The 19,115-nt window shown below is 51.9% G+C and overlaps 1 protein-coding gene across 2 annotated transcripts in view; it reads right to left on the bottom strand.

The window, feature by feature from the left end:
• The window catches only part of RNF38 (ring finger protein 38), a 1,177,976-nt gene that overhangs the window by 407,334 nt on the left and 751,527 nt on the right, over positions 1-19,115 (bottom strand). For both annotated transcript variants that reach the window (XM_069630459.1, XM_069630460.1), the window contains one exon: positions 15,791-15,961. In XM_069630459.1, the coding sequence (XP_069486560.1) occupies positions 15,791-15,961 (171 nt within the window). The remainder of the gene's footprint in view (positions 1-15,790; positions 15,962-19,115) is intronic.

Here is a 19,115-nt window from a genome sequence, read left to right as displayed (position 1 = left end):
AGCTGGAGGAGGTCAGAGAGCCAAGTTTGTCCGGGCCAGTACGGTGTCCTAAGATTATTTTGCAAGGGTATCTTCGGATCATTTGGATTGTTCTCCCGATCAACGGAATGGGGGAAAACGCGTACGTGCAGATGTTGGTCCAAGGGAATGCAAACACGTCCCCTTTCGGGCTTGAGTGCGGAAGCCTGCGTGCACATTTTTGGCACCGTTTGTTGGATATTGTGGCGAAGGGGTCCAGCAGAGGGTGACCCTATGCTGCAAAGATTCTGTTGATTTGGCTGCTGTGAAGCTGCCATTCGTGGGATTGCGTTGTGTCCCTGGTGAGGCTGTCTGCGTGCTGGTTGTGTATCCCCAGCAGGTGGAATGCTTGTAGAGTGATGTTGTGAATGGTCCAGTGCCAGATGGTTTGAGCTTCCTGAGACAGGGAGCTTGACCTGGTTCCTTCCTGTTTGCGGAGGTAAAACATTGTGGTGGCATTGTCTGTGAGGATCCGAACTACTGAGTTTTGAATTGGCGCAAGTAAGGATTTTAGGAACCAATGGACAGCTCACAACTACTGGATATTGATGTGATGGGACGATTCATTGTGAGTCGATAAGCCTCTGATTTGGTGTTGGCCCAAGGAGGCATCAGTCACCAGCGTGAACTGGTGGGTTAGCTCGAGCAGTGGCATACCTCTTGAGATTTTGTTCCGCATTGTCCACCATAGCAGTGAATGTGAGGACGCAGGCATGATGGGGATTTTGTCTCCCCATGAACCTTGGGTGCCATAAACTGTTGTGCCTGTCGTATGCGCAGCCTGCAATGGGGTATTAATGGTATTCAAGATGACATGGTTTTGAGCAGAGACATGTATTTGCGCACTGGGAGCTGTTTCTTTGGGGTGAATGAGTGTGCCAGAGACATTAACCTGCGAATTCTGTCGGCAGAGGGTTTGACTAGGCTGTGTGCCGTGGAAAAATTTGCACACAGGAACACCAAGCTGTTGGATGGTGTGGCACAGGATTTCGTTTAGTGGATTGTAAATACTAACTGTTAAAGCGGAGTCTCCGTTTGCGCAAGTTAGGCCGATGTTTCTTGGTGCATTGAGACCCTGACCAACCAATCGTCTAGCTATGGATAGACATGGTGGCCTTGTTTTCTGAGGAATGCTGCCACTGGAGCTAGGTATTTGGTGAAAGTCCTTGGGGCGGATTTGAGGCCGAAAGGGAGGACTCGAAATTGGTAATGCATCTCTCCGACCTTGAACCCGAGGTACTGCTGGTCCCTGTGGTGTATTGGAATGTGAAAGTAGGTGTCCTAAATCTAGTGCCGCTAGACGTTCGTGATGCTGAATCGCTTTTAGGACTCTTTGGAGCGTAACAATTTTTGTTTCATGACGTTTTTGTTTAATTTCCTTAAGTCCAAATAAATGCAGGATGCCATGAGGCCGAGAAACCTTAGGAAATCAAAGGCCGATAGACCGTGGGCATTCTGAAACTTTGGTACCATCTGGAGAATGTCTTGTGCCCTCACCTTGGGTGGCGAGCACTTTCACAAGGACGTGTCTAAAACAGCTCCAATATACTGGAGCTGTTGGAAAGGTGTCATGTGTGACTTCTTGAAATTCAGGGAGAACCCCAGTCTGTGTAGGGAATGGCAGGTAACGCTGAGGTGATCCAAGGCTTTTTCGGGAGAACACGCCCTGGTCAGCCAATCATCCAGGTAGGGGTAGACGTGAATCCCCCCTTCTCCTAAAATGCGCTGCCACCACCATCATTAGTTTGGTGAAGACCTTCGGGCGGAGGTCACTGTGAAAGTCAGGACTCGTAACTGATAGTGTGAGCCGCCAACAGCGAACCTCAGGTATTTCCTGTGCTTGAGATGGATTGGCACATGAAAATAAGTATTCTGAAGGTCCAATGACACCAAACAATCCTGTAATTGGAGGGCCTGAAGGATCTGAGAGAGTGTGACCATCTTGAATTTGTCCTTCCTGAGGAATTTGTTCAAGTATCTCAAGTCCAAGATGGGTCTCAGTCCGACGTCCTTCCTGGGAATAAAAAAATATAGGGAATACCAACTCTTGTTCGTCTCCGCTACAGTCAGTGGTTCTAAAGCACTTTTCTCTAGCAGGGTTAATATTTCCTGCACAAGGAGCAAATCTGGAATCCTCAGTGTGTTTCCTCGGTGGACTGGTGTGAGGATGCATTTTGAATGGTATGCAGTAACCATGGGTTATTGTCTCCAGAGCCCACACATCTGAAGTAATGGCTTGCCATTCTTCAAGATGCTGATACAGTCTACCCCCCCACCGGTGACACGTGACGCACGCTCTCAAAGTAGATTTGAAGCGGTTGCTACAGACGCTGATGGCAAGGTAGCTGCAGCTGGAGTTGGCTTGGCACCTCTACCTCGTCCACCACGATGGAACTTCTGTTGGCCTCTTGACCTGGTCATTCCTCTCGCCTTTCTAAATGAGGAGTAGTAGCGAATAGATTGCCCCCTCCATGGCTGTCCCGCAGGATGAAAAGGCTGAGGTTGCCTAACAGCTTTCTCTAATGATTTGGCAGCCGCCTTAGAGTTCTGTAACCTCTCAAGGCTCTCGTCAGCCTTGCTCCCAAAAAGGTGAGACACGTCAAATGGCATGCTGAGAAGACAAGTCTGCACATCCGGTGCAAAACCTGACTTCTGCAACCACGCAAATCTGCGCATCATGGTGCTCGTGGCCATGGACCTGCTGATGCTATCCGCAGTGTCCAATCCAGACTGAAGGGGCTCGCACATGGCTTCCTTGCCGTCCTTAAGCCAGGGAGCCGTTCCCTTCATCCCCTTCTGGAATATGCACCCCCACAGAGTGTACGAAAATTTCACTAAGGCGCATGTGGAGTTGGAGACTTCAGGGCCATACTCCCTGCTGAAAATAGCTTCCGTGCCCATCCATCCACGCGCTTGTCGTCCCCATCAGGAAGGATGGTAGGGTACGCTGCCTTGTTCGACGTAGCCGTGGCTGCTTGGACCACCAGACTCGGAGTGGGGTGCTTGGACAGGTAGCCAGGGTCGCAACTGGAAGGGCGGTATTTCTTTGTAAGGGACTTGTCCACCACCGGATTGGTCTCAGTGGTCGCCCAATTTCTGGCCACCTTTTCTGGCAGAGCCACAAGGAATGGTAATATAGGATCTGTAGGTGGACCTTGGTCTCGAATATCAGTCAAATCATCCTGATCAAACTGTACCGGGGGTCTAGCCCAGCCTAGGTACTCCACTACTCTGGACATCAGCTGCCGGTATGAGTCAGCGTGCTCCCCTAGTTCTGGCCTGCCGAACTCAACTCAGGAGAGGCGTCAATGCCGCTGACATTATGCAAGGTGTCATAAAGATCTTGCATATTGCTCTCTTCTGATATGAGGCCTTCCGGCACATTGGGGGTTCCATACTGAAGCCCAAAAGGGGCATCCTCCCCATCTGATCTTCTCCTCCTCAAAAATGGAAGAGAGGGATTTGAAAAAATCCTTCTTTGGCAGAGGAGTGAAGATTTTTTCAGGAGTACTCACTGATTTCGAAGGCATCAACACTGATTTGGTTTTAGCCTTCTTATGAGTCTCCTCAGACCCTCGGGGCTGAACAGACACAATCGGTACCGTTGGCATCAACGGCTTCGACAATGGCGTCGATGGCACCGAAGGCGTCGACTAATCGACGGGGTCCTTCAACGGTTTTGGCGCTGAGGGCCTCGATGGTTCTGCAGGCTTTGAAGGCGTCGATGATCTCTAACGCTCCCCGTGTCTCGAGTGATCCTTGTCCATTTGAGGCCTCGAGGGCTCTCAATGCGAATCACGCTTTGCACTCGTGCTCAAGCGCGCGCGGGTTTCGGGCCGAGACCACTCCTTGCTGGCTTCCCCAGAAGGCGCAGATGTAGCTTTACCTTGCTTCTCAAACATTTTTAGCATCTCTACACGGAATACTTCACACTCCGCAGGCGTCGGCTTTTTGAAGAGGTATCTTACCCTCTCGGGGTTGCCGTCGACGAGGACGAAGAAGGTGGTGACCGATGGTGCCTCCTCCCCGATCGCTTCGTCGAGAACGAAGAATGGCGGGAGCCACTTCGGGACCTTGAGCGTTTATCCACCTTCTCTCGACTCAGCGGTCAAAGAATGATCCAATCGGGTCTTACAGGGCATGGATATCTTGCCTACCTGCAGCATCCCCTTTCATTCCCGCAAGGCCTTCCCTGTCATATATGGAACAAGTTACTTACCTGTAACTGTTGTTCTCCAGCATGGGTCTGGCATGGATTCACATGCTCATGAATATTCCCCGTCGTCAGGCTGGGAATCCTCGGTAAAGAAAAAACCAGTATCAGTTTCGTTTCTGATCTGTCTTTCGTAGTAATAACCAATCACTGGTCTCTGCGTCATACTGACCACAGCCAATGACTGCCCTCTACCTAAGCACCGCCTCTGGCAGCCATCTTCAGATTTGGAAGCACGTGAAGTGGCAGTATGACCAAGTGAAGAGCCGCAGAGGGGTAGGCGGGAGGGTTCGCATGTGAATCCATGCCAGACCCATGCTGGAGAACAACAGTTACAGGTAAGTAACTTGTTCCTTCTCCAGCATGGGGTCTGGCATGGATTCACATGCTCATGAATAAAGAATACATAGCAGTATACACATGCACAACCACGGGAGGTGGCAAAGGCTCAACATTAAGCATAGCATCAAACTCAACATTAAGCATCTTACCTCCTCACCAGGCTCACCTCAGGCGAACAGGTTGCGCAGCACTGCTTGGCCGACCCTGGACTCCTCCCTGGAATCCCGATCGACGCAGTAGAACTTCGTGAAGGTGTGCGTCGACCTCCACGTAGCAGCCCTGCATATGTCCAGCAGGGGCACACCAGAAAGGAACGCCGTGGTAGCTGCGATCGCTCTGGTGGAATGGGCTCTCGGACGGCCGGGCAGAGGTCGGTTTGCCAACCGATGACAGTACATGATACAGCCGGAGAGCCATCTGGAAATGGAAGCCTTCGAGAGAGCCTTCCCCTGATTGACAGGTCCAAAGTTCACAAAGAGTTGTGACGTCTTCCGAAAACACTTCGTGCGGTCCACGTAGAACTTCAGCGCTCTAGCTACATCCAGCGAGTGCAAAGTCCTCTCAGCCGGCGACGAAGGCGACGGGAAGAATACAGGCAACACCAAGGGTTCGTTGAGATGGAAGTCCGACGGTACCTTGGGCATGAAGGAGGGGTGCGTCCTGAGCACTACCCTCGTGTCGTGGAAAGTCAAGTACGGGGCCTTGCAGGAAAGGGCCTGGATCTCTCCCACTCGTCGTGCGGAGGTGATGGCCACAAGAAAAGCAGTTTTCCACGATAGAAACTTCAACGGAGCCGAGTGCAGAGGCTCGAACGGAGGTCCCATGAGCTTGGTCAGCACCACGTTGAGCTCCCACGCCGGGTCCGGAGCCTTCACCGGCGGGAACGATCTGAACAGTCCCTTCATGAACTCTTTCACCAGGCGATGAGACCACAAGGACGTCCGCCCCGTGGTTCTGGTGTATCGGGAGATCGCAGCAAGATGAATCTTGATGGACGCGTGTGCCAGGCCAGCTTTGGCCAGCGTCAGCAGGTACGGCAGTACTTGGGGAGCCGTAATCCGTAGAGGGTTAATCTTCTGTGCGTGGCACCAGACAGAGAACCTCTTCCATTTGTGTCCGTAGCATTTAAGAGTCGAGGACGCCCTGGCCTTTGCAAGAACCTCTCTGCAGTCGGCCGGTATGTCGTATCCTCCAAACTCTAGCGCTGCAGGAGCCAGGCCTGCAAGTTCAGCGACTTCGGGTCGTGGTGGAGGATGGCGCCTCCTTCCCTCCTTCCCTGGAGAGTAGATCCGCGTCCGCCGGCAGCTTGATCGGCGGGGACGCTGACAAGTCCAGAAGGTCCGGGAACCATATCTGCCTCGGCCACGAGGGTGCGACGAGGATCATCCTGCACCGTGACCTCTTGAGCAGGTTGACTAGCCGGATTAGCAGAGGCAAGGGAGGGAACGCGTAGAGGAACAGGCCCTCCCAGGGGAACGAGAAAGCATCGCCCATGCTCCTCGTCTGGGGAAACCTGCTGGCGAACCTCCGGCACTTGGTGTTCGTCGCCGTCGCGAACAGGTCGATCTGGGGTGTGCCCCACCGTCGGAAGAGGCGATCCACCAGATCCTGCCGTAGTTCCCACTCGTGGCACGAGCGCAGCTCCCTGCTGAGTGAGTCGGCGATGGTGTTTTTTATCCCTGCCAGATGAAACGGCACCAGAAAAATCCTTTGGGCGACGGCCCAATGCCACAGGTCCTGCGCCTCCTTGGACAGCGCTGGGGACCTGGTTCCGCCCTGTTTCCTGATGTAAAACATGGTGGTGGTGTTGTCGGTGAAGATCCTCACCACCTTGCCCTTGAGGGACGGAAGGAAGGACCTGAGGGCCCAAAACACTGCACGGACCTCCAGGACGTTGATATGCAGGGACTTCTCCGTCGGGAGCCAGAGTCCCTTTGCGTGCAGATTTTCGGTGTGCGCTCCCCACCCTTCCAGGGAGGCATCCGTAGTCACAGTCTCCTGGTGGGCTGGGGTCTGGAAGTCCATGCCCGCCGTCAGATGCGCGCGGGTGCCCCACCACCGTATCGCTCGTCGGAAGTTCTCGTCGAGCTTGATCCTTTCCTCGAAGCTGCCCGTCGTCTGGATCCAGCGCGCATCCAGGAATTCTTGCAACGGGCGCATCCGGAGCCTGCACATGGGAATGAGGTAGATGCAGGAAGACATCATCCCGAGGAGGGACTTGATGGACCTCACTTTGGCCGCGTCGGCCACCAACATCCGTTGCACCTTGCCCAAGATGGTCCTGGTCCTCTCCTCCGACGGGGAGGCCAGAAGGGACACTGTGTCGAGCCTCGCTCCCAGAAACAGTGCGACTTGTGCGGGCACCAGGTGGGATTTGGCGTAGTTCACGGAGAATCCCAGGTCCGTGAGGAGTTGGACGGTCCTTGCCGTGTGAACCACGGCGAGCTCCCTCGTCTTGGCGCGGATGAGCCAGTCGTCCAGGTAGGGGTAGACGTGGATCCCCTCGCGGCGCAGCTGCGCCGCCACCGGTGCGAGGCACTTGGTGAATACCCTGGGTGCCGACCGTAGTCCGAAGGGGAGGGCTCTGAACTGGTAATGACGCCCTTGGACCACGAACCTGAGGAATTTTCGGTGCCCCTTTAGGATGGGAATGTGGAAGTAGGCATCCTCCAAATCCAACGACGATAGGAAATCCCCTTCCTCCAGCTGGCCCAGGACGTGCTGGAGGGTGACCATCCGGAACTTCTGCGCCTTGATGAACTTGTTCAGACGTCGGAGGTCTAGGATGGGGCACCATCCTCCCGTCTTCTTCTTCACGAGGAAGTATCTCGAGTAAACTCCGGAGCCCCGAAGCCTCTTTGGGACGATTTCGATGGCGCCCTTCCTGAGCATCGCCTTTACCTCCAGGAGAAGTTGAGGGACGTGAAGTTCTTTCCTGGCCACGGGGGGGACGCGCGGGCACCTTCTTTGAAACTCGAGCGCGTGGCCCCGGGCCAGGGCGTCCAGCACCCAACGGTCGGTGGAGATGGACTCCCACACGCTGACGAAGCCCGCCAGCCGGCCTCCCACCGGGGTGCTCCGGTGGGGGCCCGATCCCACAGCCGGTTCAATCCTGCTTGGACGCGGCCTTGCCGCCTTGACCTCCTGGGCGACGACGGCGGGGTCCGCTAGACTTGCCTCGTCCTCTGTAGGCCTCTTGCGACGACGAGCGGGCCGCTTGACGGTAGGAAGCGGAACCGCCGCCGGAACCTCTGGAGGCGCCCTTGCCTCCGCTGCTCCGAAAGGGCGTCCGACGTTGCTGCAGAACTCCGAGGGCCCGGGCCGTCTCAGTATCCGCCTTGATGGCCTGAAGGGAATCGTCCACTGTCTTCCCAAACAGGTTGTTCCCGTCGAAGGGCATGTCTAGGACTCTGGTATGGACGTCCTGCCGGAAGTCCGTAGCTTTGAGCCATCCACGACGTCGAAGGCAAACGCCGTTGCCCAGCTGGCGGAACCCAGTGTCGGCGATGTCCGTCGCCACGGTGATGGCGTGGTCCGAGGCCACCTCACCTTCCTGCAGGATCTCCAGGGCCTCCGCCCTCTTGTCGTCCGGCAGAAAATCCAGCAGGGGAGCTATCTTGTACCAGAGCTCCCTGTCGTAGCGAGCCACGATAGCCAAGGCGTTGGCCGCTTTAATCGTCGTCGCTGCCGACGAGATGACTCTACGTCCCATAGCATCCAATTTCTTTCCCTCGCCGTCCGGCGGGGAAGTCGATGTGGAGGCCGCACCCCCCCCCCCCCGCTTTCTTCCTGGCTGCCGCGGAGAAGACGGAATCCGGGGTAGGCTGCGCCCGGAGGCACAGGGGGGCCGTGTCCGGGACCCGGTACTTTTTCTCGTACCGGTCTCTTCTAGCTGGCGTCGTGGAAGGGTTCTTGAGGAGGGAAAGGCCCTCATCCCAAATGTCGTCCAACAGAGGCACTGCGAGGACCGTCTTCCTCTTGGCCTCGCGCCGCTGATAAAGGAAGCCTTCCTTTTTCTTCTCCTCAGGGCAGAGTTGGAAAAGCTCGGAAGCCCTGGAGATCATGGAGTGGAAAGATCCGATCTCGTCGGGCGGAGAAGCCCTGGCGGGAGGCGACGACGGAATATCCTCGTCGTATGCCTCGTCGTCCGTACCCGTCGCTGCCGTGTCAGTCCCCGTATCATCCCCTCGGGTGGACGGGGAGGAGGGCTGGACGGGGCGCGACGGTTGAAAAGGAGGTGGTGGATGGATCCTTCTTTTCTTGGTAGGGGGAACACCAGAAGGTCCCGGTTCTGGATCCCCCGACGGGAGAGGATCCTCCGTCGGTAACGGTAGTCTCGTCCTTATCTCGGAGCATAAGGACTGTATGGCCAACAAAATGGCCGCCGAGTTGTCTTGCGGCGCTGGCAGAGGGGAATCCGACGGGCGAGCAGGGGCCCCGTCGGTATCCTCGACGATGTCGTCGTCGTCGTCGTCACCTGCGTCGGGGTCCATTCCGACGGGCTGGCCTTCTTCCACGCCTAGGCCGTGGCTTAAGACCTCGATCAGCTCCTCTTCTGAGGTTGAGGCCGAATCTACGACGACGCCCTGCCCCCCCTTCTTCTTCCCCACGGAGGGTTTCACGGGGGTCCTATCGATGGGCACAAAAGAAGACTCCCTCCGAGGAGGCAGGGAGATTCTGGGCCCCGAGGTCGCCACCACTGGCGCAGCCTCCACAGGCTGAGCCAGGGCCGCCGCGACCGTTTCGATAGAGTGCTTGGTCGGATGGATCAAGGCCTTCACCACCTTAGGTGCGCTCACCGCCTTATCCTTGAGGGAGGGGGCACTGCCACGCTCCTCCTCTGTCTTAGAGCTCGACCGGGGCCTCTCCAGGAGTTTCGCCGGGTGCTCGGCCTTCCTCTTACCCGACCCAGAGCGTTGGCTCGTGGTTGATGGTGCCGGGGAGGGTGCGCCCTGCCTGGCGCCCATAGAGCCCGACCGTTCGGCGCTCCCGGTGCCAGCGGACTCGCGGTGCTTAGCCTTATGTTGGGCCCCCGTCGCCGGGGCGCCCTCAAAGGTCTTAGAAGACCGCTCGGATTTCTTCTTCTTCTCGCCAGACGGGCTCTTACCCTCCAGCCAGTTGGCGAGACGTTGATGGCGGTCCTTCATGGTCCGTTCCGACATGTTGCCGCAAAACGCACAGTCCTTCTCCACGTGCGTCTTGTCCTCATGAAGGCAGTAAAGGCAGAAAGAGTGTTCGTCCTCCTTAAAGACGTTCTGCAGCTGGCATCCAGGGCAGACCCTGAACAGCTTTCCGGGCGTCGAGCTTCCCTTCTCCTGGGCCATCTCCGAGACCGGGCCTGAGAAGCTTCTGGAGTCCTCCGAAGTGTAGCTCGACGAAATCTTCACCCTTGAGGGGCGCAGACGAATCCGACACGGGTCCCCGTTGATCGGATGTAGGATCGGTGGAGCTTGAGGCTCTTTTGACCGAAAGAATCGAAGTTTTTGTGAAAAAAGCGCGAAAAATAGCACTAACGCTCGAGAGCAATAGCACGAGGATCCCAACACATGAACGTGCGGTAAAAATCTGAAGATGGCTGCCAGAGGCGGTGCTTAGGTAGAGGGCAGTCATTGGCTGTGGTCAGTATGACGCAGAGACCAGTGATTGGTTATTACTACGAAAGACAGATCAGAAACGAAACTGATACTGGTTTTTTCTTTACCGAGGATTCCCAGCCTGACGACGGGGAATATTCATGAGCATGTGAATCCATGCCAGACCCCATGCTGGAGAAGCATAATTAGACTCCTTTAAGAGACTACTCTGTCAGGCGACACTTTTGGTAATTCAAAATTAGTTTTTTTGAGAGTTTCTAGTGTTGCTGGTCTGTTACATCCAGTCTGAGTTAGGTGGTAGGAAGTCTATAAAACCACCTTGGAAATAGTAGAGTATTGAGATCAAGAAATGCACCATAAGTTTGAAAGTTTGAATTTTAATATTGTGCCGTGTATTTAAATACGCGAGCAGCAGCGCGAACGCGAGATGACAGAGGGCTTGAACTCGAGGGATTGGACCCTTACAAAAGGAACTCAAACAAACCAACAAGGACTTTAAATGCCATAATGCTGCGAAGCACAATTAGCCCTGATTTGAGAAAGGCTTTCAGTAGCCGAAACACGTGTCACCACTAAGGGCACAATATTAAAATTCAAACTTATGGCACAAAAATATTTGGCGCATTTTTTGATCTCTGAGTGTGTATAAATAACCTTCCCTGTCATAGCTTGATACTTGGAACAGGAATCTGTGTTGTGGCCTTCGCCCAGGCACCACAGACATAGACAATGCGGATCCGTGATAGACATCTTGGAGCCGCACTCCTTGCATTTTTTGAATCCGGAACGAGGGGTCGTCAGAGTTGAAGACGAAGACCTATTTTTCCAAGGTAACTGCACAATTGAGGTAACTACACAATCTAATTGAACGAGGCGTGCCGAGTTTCGAAGCCAACAAGTTTGTGGAAAAACAGAACTGACGCCAACGAGAGCAGTGTGTGCTACTTATAACATCAAATGACATCACCCTCGACGGAGGCCTTAGAGGGACATCGACTGGACACCATCGACACGGGGCGCCCTCTGCCGAAAATATTTCCGAAGCAGCCGAAGCTGGACATTACATGCCAAAGATGAGGAATACGTTGGAGGACACAAACTCTTTAAATCTGCAAGGAGCTGGCCAACCCTGCTGCAGTCTCTACCCCTCCTGTTGCCTCCCAGGCACTCTGCAATGCCCTTGCCTCTCACTTTATCTCAAAAACCCAGGACATACTGTCCACCGTCTCCTCCCCTTCACCCCCTGTTCCCCTCTCCATCTGTGCTTGCTGACCCTCCCTTCAGCCACTCCCTCACCCCCCTTCTTGTCCTTTCCTCTTTTCTCCCCCGATGAGGTCGCGAGACAAGTCCGATCTATGAAAGCCTGGTCAAAACACGTTCATCCCTGTTCCTCTAAAACCATCAAATACCACATTGACACTCTCGCTCCGACCCTTGCCAATTTTTGCAACTATTCATTTGCCTCCGGATCCTTCCCCTCCCCTCTGAAACACTCCCTTGTGCATCCTCTTCTCAAGAAACCCACAGCTGATCCTTCCTGTCCGGCTAACTATCGCCCAATTTCCATTACTCCCTTTCTGGGCACACCTGGAATAGCTGGCTATCTCCTAGCTTAACCTTCACTCCGACTCCGTTTGCTGTCTACATGACCACCAGTCTGGCCTCAGAGCTGCTAGAAGCACGGAAACTGCTCTCCTGAACATCCGTGAAGATCTGCTCTCCAACCCTAACATTCCCTCTGTCCTCATCCTACTCAATCTCTCTTCTGCCTTCGACACGGTCAACCATACCATCCTGCTCAACCATCTCTGTGATAACCTGGGTTATCACTGATCAGGCTCTGGCCTGGCAGACCTCTTTCCTTTCTGAACGACCCACTCAGAGGCATACTGGGATCCTTCCTATCATCTATCTCCCGGTCTACTTGTGGCGTTCCCCAGGGGTCTAATCTCTCGCCCTGGCTTTTCAACCAATACCTGCCAACTCTCGCCCACTGCATTGCCATTTTCTGCTCAAATTTCCAGTGCTACGCTGACGACACAACTCTTTCAGGCTGCCCTCGGCCGCCTCCTCTCCCTCTCTCTTCTCTGATTGCCTTACTGCCATTCAAGATTGGTGTTCCGCCAAAGATCTTTGTCTGAATGCCAGCAAGACTGAGATCCTCCTCATCGGCACACCTTCTCCAGCCTTTCCCCTCACTTTTTGGCCGGCCTCCCTTGGCCCTCCTCCTACCCCCACCTGCGAGGCTAAGAACCTCGGGGTCATCTTTGATTCCACACTTTCCTTCTCCGCCCACATCTCTGATGTCTCTAAAAAGTCAAATTTCCTACTGCACCTCCTCAGAGGTACTCTGCCTTTCCTCTCCTTCCCCCAGAAACTCATGGTCTCCCAAGCTCTGGTTGTCTCTAGGTTGGACTATTGTAACAGCCTCTTTCTAAATCTACCTGCCTCTACTTTCCGCCCTCTGCAACTAATCCAGAACAGGACTGCAAGACTTGTCCTTGGCCTCAAGCCCTGGGATCGTATCTATCCAGAAATCTCTCCATTGGCTCCCACACATGCTAGGATTACATTCAAAACCCTCTGCATTGTCCACAAGGTTTTCGGGGTCTGGGTCCAAAATACCTTCAGCTATCCCTCCGCAAGTACCTTCCCTCTCGAGCGCTTCACTCCTCTACCTCCAACTCCCTCAGGGTCAGTTGTTTTTCAAAGAAACTAGCTGAGGACAGATCTCGGTATTTGGCTGGGGCACTCCCTCTGGAACAGCCTCCCTGACACTCGAAAACATGAGGAGAACCATCTCTGGTTCCGGAAACACCCCAAGACCTTCCTCTTTGCTTCTGCCTTCGCTCCCCTCTCCCCTGCTGATCTGGTCTTTCTTGGCACTTTACACCTGGCCACCCTCTGTCCTCCAGGCCCAGGTTCCTGCTCAACTTGCCACCCTCCCGCACTGCCTCCGGGCCATCCCTTGTACTGGCGTCTGTATCTGTACCCATACAGCCACCCCCCCCATTTTCATCCAGCACTTATGTGTCCTACCGTGTCTGCTGCATTAAACTCAGCACTTGCTGGCTGCACTACCACTTTTGTTGCTTTTATTATGTATTTACTTTTATTTATTATTTATTCTGTTCTCCTTTGCGCCAAACTTTCCACTTCTCCCCCCTTCCTTGCACTTTTCCCCTTCCCCTCTCCCATACACGTTCTCAATGTCACTGGGCCTATTAAGATCGTTGTTTTGTTCTCCCCTGTTCCCCCTGCCTTGCCTTGTCGCGTTCTGAAACACTTTTGTATGAGCACAATAGAAATAAAATATCAATTCGAAGGAGGATCCTACTGTCAACGTAAATAAACCTTCCATAGTACCACAGAAGACATTGAAGAGAAGAGTGGGAGTATTTTGCATTTTGTGAAGGTGGACTCTTTTCGGCTATGAAGTTCCTGCTACTAAAACACTGGCATATCAATCCAATTTGCCACATATGCATCCTCAAAACCACACACTTTGCACATACTAAAAGTCTCTCACCACTGCCACTAGTGCACAACACTGTGAACAGGTTGATGCTGCATGTCTTGGATTTCAGACACTGGGTTGGTAGGGTGGAATACTTGGTGTTGGGAGGTTTTGGTAAAGACCTGTGTGAGACAAGACTTTAGAAAGCCTACATGGTATGAACAGTGGGACACCCCTTAGGTTTAGCCTGAACTACCCAAAGGTTTGGAAGCAATGGCCAAGCAGTCAGGCTTAATCTAGGAGGGACAAGGGCTGTAGTGAGGCACACAGTACTCAGAGCATACACTTGTTAAAGGAAACATACAACAGCAGTTATATAAAAATAAACATTATATATGCACCAAAGCCGATACATTTAAGTAAGGTAAGTACTAACACACATTGGCATTAAACACAGAATAGTTGCACTATTCAAAGGATACAAATATACTTTACAACCGTTTTATAAAAAGGTACCACAAAGTAGTAGAAACTTCTGAAACAGGTATGTAAACTTCAGTTCAACTTGTATAACTACAGTTAACTCCTGCTTAACCAATCTTAAGACGTTCAACCCTATTCTAGGTAAGTCTTACAGAGTCAAGGTGGGCGCTGGGGGACCAGTGATCAAGGGCAGAGGAAGGCAAAGCAGGTAAGCAGCAAACGCCAGAGTCTATGAAGAATTATTCAAATTTACAGTTAAATAAATTGTATTTGAGATGTATTTGGTATAGAGCACAAAGGTTTGTCCATCCCAATGGAGACCTAGGAGGGGATGCAAGTAACAGCTTAACTGCAACCCTCCAAAGCACATGAATAACAAAGGAGGCCCCAGGTAAGTATTAGGGGCTCAACAGTACCTTATCAGTGAAGTGTGAGCAGCAGGATGGTCCCCAAGGAGAGGTGACAGCAGACCGCAGTTTTGGTTTTTTGGTCTTGGCGACTTGAAGAAAAGAACTTGCAATGGATCTAGTGGTTGCTCTCGAGTAGTTGGATGCCCAGCACAAGATCTTCGCAGCACTGGCTCGTGGACACCTTTTTCAAGGCTCGATTGAAGGACGTTTTTTGTGCGGTAGCCTTTGCTCTGGTTCTCAGCCCTCGTCTCGTCTGAGGGGACTTTCAGGAGAGGGATCCAGTCTCTGGAGTTCCAGAAGGATGCCTCCAAAGTTTCGAACAAAACCACACTTCGGTTGACGTTGCACCACAAAATGCCACAGGACACATGGTATTGGTGAATTGCGGGACATGGAGGTTGCAGCTCTTCCAGGTCGGGCGCAAAATGCAGTTAGTCTTGGGACTGGTTAGGCCCACACGACCAAGGGAGGAAGTTGTCCGCTTCGGAGCTTCCCCGTCGCACAGAAGTTGAGGTAGGTACTGCAGTAGTTACTCAGACGGCTCTGCCTGCGGACATCGTCCTTCTGATTTTCAGTGTCAGAGGTCGACTGAGTTTATGCACCAGGACCCTTGTCTTTTATGCAGGAAAACTGGCTGAGACCACCAATTAGCAGCCATGCATTCATATGCATGATTGTGCTTAGCATGGCTAGTCTGTTCATCACAGTGAGAAACAGGAATGAAAATTGGGTTCAAAATGTTACCACCGTCAGCCAAGAAGAGGGTCTTCTGCATGAAACAGGACTGGTTTGACCAATAGGAGCGCATTTGGTTTTGTTTTAACAAACTGTATGTGAAAAATCAATCTAGTCAAGTTTAACTGTGACATGCAAAATGTCCGGAGAAACCAAACTTTTTTCTACTTATTGTTGTTCATTCTATTTTTTTCTTGTTTTCCCTCTTCTTCCCAGTCATCCTATCTGAGGGAATTATTTTGGTGAGGCCTGGCCTGCCATTTTCACAAATCTTAAGGTAACTGGATGCTGTCTTTGTCCCAGATATGTCCTTATTTTTCAATTGGAGACTATAAACAAATGCTGTGTTTATGCTTCTCATTTATTCACAGGTAACTTTTGCTGGCCTATAAGTGATTTTTATCCTGGCTCAAATGTTTACATCTTATGAACACATTACAAACGATAAAATTGTCATTTGTTGCAAGATTTCCTATTGACAATGTGGCAAACAACCCCATACACTAGCAAGAGAATATGGTAAAGATACTGTACCTACCGATCGGGATTGTTGAGTTTGGAAAGGAACAAACTGGCCAGGAGGTGGTAGGTGAGCGTGATGTTGCGGAGAAAGGTGAGGCGTATGCAGTAAAAATGGATCTGTTGAAAGAATAGGCGGGAAGGCAGCATATGGAACAGGTAAGTGTTGAACTGAACAGGCCTGCAACATCTGTTAAAGTAAGGAAAGTAAGGAACAAAACATCACTGGTAAAATCGTAATACATTATCAAAGGCACATAAGCATCAAAAATGGTTTCCGAAATAGATTTTGCTATGCTCGTGCTCCGAGTTGCCCACTTGATAAAGAAATCACAGGGACATGATGCAGTTTAAAATGTGCAACCATAATGAATGGCGCAGTAAGACTAGTACATGAGCCACATTTCTAATCTGTTAGTGACTGGCAGCGTGTCAGCCAGTATACAAACCCCCTTTTGTTCACAATTAATAACCTTATTGACAATAAGGTGCCTGACTTTTATTATTATTATTTTTTTTTTTTAAAGTGTTAGCCTAAACGTTTGACCACTCTCTCCTCTTATTTTCTATTCCAACAGCATTCATCTTTGTACACAGTCCATTCCTAACTAGGCCACTCTTGGCAGTTTCAGAATTAGCATTCTGGAGTTTGAGCTGGGGTAAGATATATAGGGATGCCCATGCAAATAAGCCACCAAACTTCCAGGACTGCACATGCATGCTCTCGTGGCCCCTCATGCACCCTGACGAAGTCAAATTGTGTACCAACTTACAATTCTTATCTGCCATGGAGATGTTAAGAAGGATTTCTGAACTCTGTCCAGAAGGGGCAGAGGTTCAGAAGGTCAACCTAGTTTCTTGGAACAGGGTAACCTCTGGGGAAGCAAGAACAATCAGGGTAGCTATGGCAGGCGGTCAAGACTAAGTCTCAGGAGGGGTGAGGGTGACTGAAGGACCTCAATGATCACCCAGTGCAAGGACACTTACAAATTACCCAAACAGGTGTTATATTAAAAATATAGACACATTTATTACAAGGCCTTTGTAACAGACCACAGCAAAGAATCACAGTAACACTAAGTAAACCAATACATCACACACAATACAATATATATACAGGACCAGGGGGGTCTAAAGGGATTTAGTTTGCAAAGGTAGCGGGCGCCCCTCTCTCGACAGAACAAGGCCTGATAACCTGTTCAGTGGTTATTAACCACTTGAGAGTTCGCAGCCACTGCTTTTACTCACTGTGCATTTCACAGATGGGAAATATTCATTTGCATATCAGTCTTTGTCCTGCCCAGGGGCAGTCCAGCACCGAAATGCAATGGCAATTCCAACCTGAACGAGAGTACCACCAGCAACCCCATACACGTGTTTCACCCTTGTTGGGGATCATCAGTGAGGTGAAGCTGATGCCTCTCCAAGCACAGTGAGAGGGAGACCACGTCTGGTTGCCCCCAGGAGACCTAGGGTTACCAATCCCAGGTTCCTTGAAATTTAGTTTGCAAAGGTAGCGGGCGCCCCTCTCTCGACAGAACAAGGCCTGATAACCTGTTCAGTGGTTATTAACCACTTGAGAGTTCGCAGCCACTGCTTTTACTCACTGTGCATTTCACAGATGGGAAATATTCATTTGCATATCAGTCTTTGTCCTGCCCAGGGGCAGTCCAGCACCGAAATGCAATGGCAATTCCAACCTGAACGAGAGTACCACCAGCAACCCCATACACGTGTTTCACCCTTGTTGGGGATCATCAGTGAGGTGAAGCTGATGCCTCTCCAAGCACAGTGAGAGGGAGACCACGTCTGGTTGCCCCCAGGAGATCTAGGGTTACCAATCCCAGGTTCCTTGAAATTTAGTTTGCAAAGGTAGCGGGCGCCCCTCTCTCGACAGAACAAGGCCTGATAACCTGTTCAGTGGTTATTAACCACTTGAGAGTTCGCAGCCACTGCTTTTACTCACTGTGCATTTCACAGATGGGAAATATTCATTTGCATATCAGTCTTTGTCCTGCCCAGGGGCAGTCCAGCACCGAAATGCAATGGCAATTCCAACCTGAACGAGAGTACCACCAGCAACCCCATACACGTGTTTCACCCTTGTTGGGGATCATCAGTGAGGTGAAGCTGATGCCTCTCCAAGCACAGTGAGAGGGAGACCACGTGCTTAGAGAGGCATCAGCTTCACCTCACTGATGATCCCCAACAAGGGTGAAACACGTGTATGGGGTTGCTGGTGGTACTCACGTTCAGGTTGGAATTGCCATTGCATTTCGGTGCTGGACTGCCCCTGGGCAGGACAAAGACTGATATGCAAATGGATATTTCCCATCTGTGAAAGGCACAGTGAGTAAAAGCAGTGGCTGCGAACTCTCAAGTGGTTAATAACCACTGAACAGGTTATCAGGCCTTGTTCTGTCGAGAGAGGGGCGCCCGCTACCTTTGCAAACTAAACGGGTCTAAAGGGATGACTGCACAAAATATGTTAACAACCTAGAGGGAAGGAAACAGGCAGTGCAGTTAATCCTTAGGCCCAATTCAACATCAGTTATTCATCTAACTAAGAGGCAGTCCAGGCCCTAAGAAGAGGGGAGTCTTGTGCTCAATAGTACATGTATGCCAATGCACGCGGTTGTTCCAATGGGCAAAACAGGGTCTCTTCAGGGGTCGCTAGCAGCTCGGGAAGGTGGATAAGGCGATGAAGAATAAGTTCCAACTATTCAAGAAGGACCTCCACTTGAAGGCAGTGGCAGTTCAAGAGTTCGGGATGGAGTTGCTATTTCGCAATAGCAGTGGACAGGAGAGGGTCCCCCGGGGGCCACTAGTGCATAAAGATGGGCTCTTGCGCTAGGGGCCACCGGTTGGGGTAAAGATTACTCACCGGTCCCCGAGGCAAGGAGACCCAAACTTCGGCAGGTTAGTCCAATTCGGTTGCACTTTCGACGGCAGCAAAAAGGACGTCTCTGCACCTTTTAGTTCCTGAGATCCAGCGTGGATTCCCAAACGGGACAGTGGCGATTTCTCCGCTCCGGGTGGATGAATGGCCCCAGTTTCATTGTATCAGGTTTCAGGGGCAAGAGGAATACAAATGCAGCGGACTTGCAAAGGACGTCGCCGCAGCAGGGCAACACGGTAACCGCGTTTACTCCGGTCCGGGCGCACTCGTCTCACTTCTGACCTGGGAATGCCAAGTGTATGAAATTCGGTGTGAGGGTGCCGTGGACACAGAGCTAGCGGTATACCAAGTTTCGAGAGCCTCCTCGAAACGAAGTCGGAGACAGAGCAAAGGTCCTGCATAAGCTGGTCAGCCCACTGGTTGGCCCAGGGACACTTCCGAGAAA

Source organism: Ambystoma mexicanum, chromosome 6q, assembly GCF_040938575.1.
Source record: "Ambystoma mexicanum isolate Mex_15411 chromosome 6q, UKY_AmexF1_1, whole genome shotgun sequence".
In the NCBI taxonomy this organism is placed as follows: Eukaryota; Metazoa; Chordata; class Amphibia; order Caudata; family Ambystomatidae; genus Ambystoma; species Ambystoma mexicanum.
This window is presented reverse-complemented; position numbering and strand designations above follow the sequence as displayed.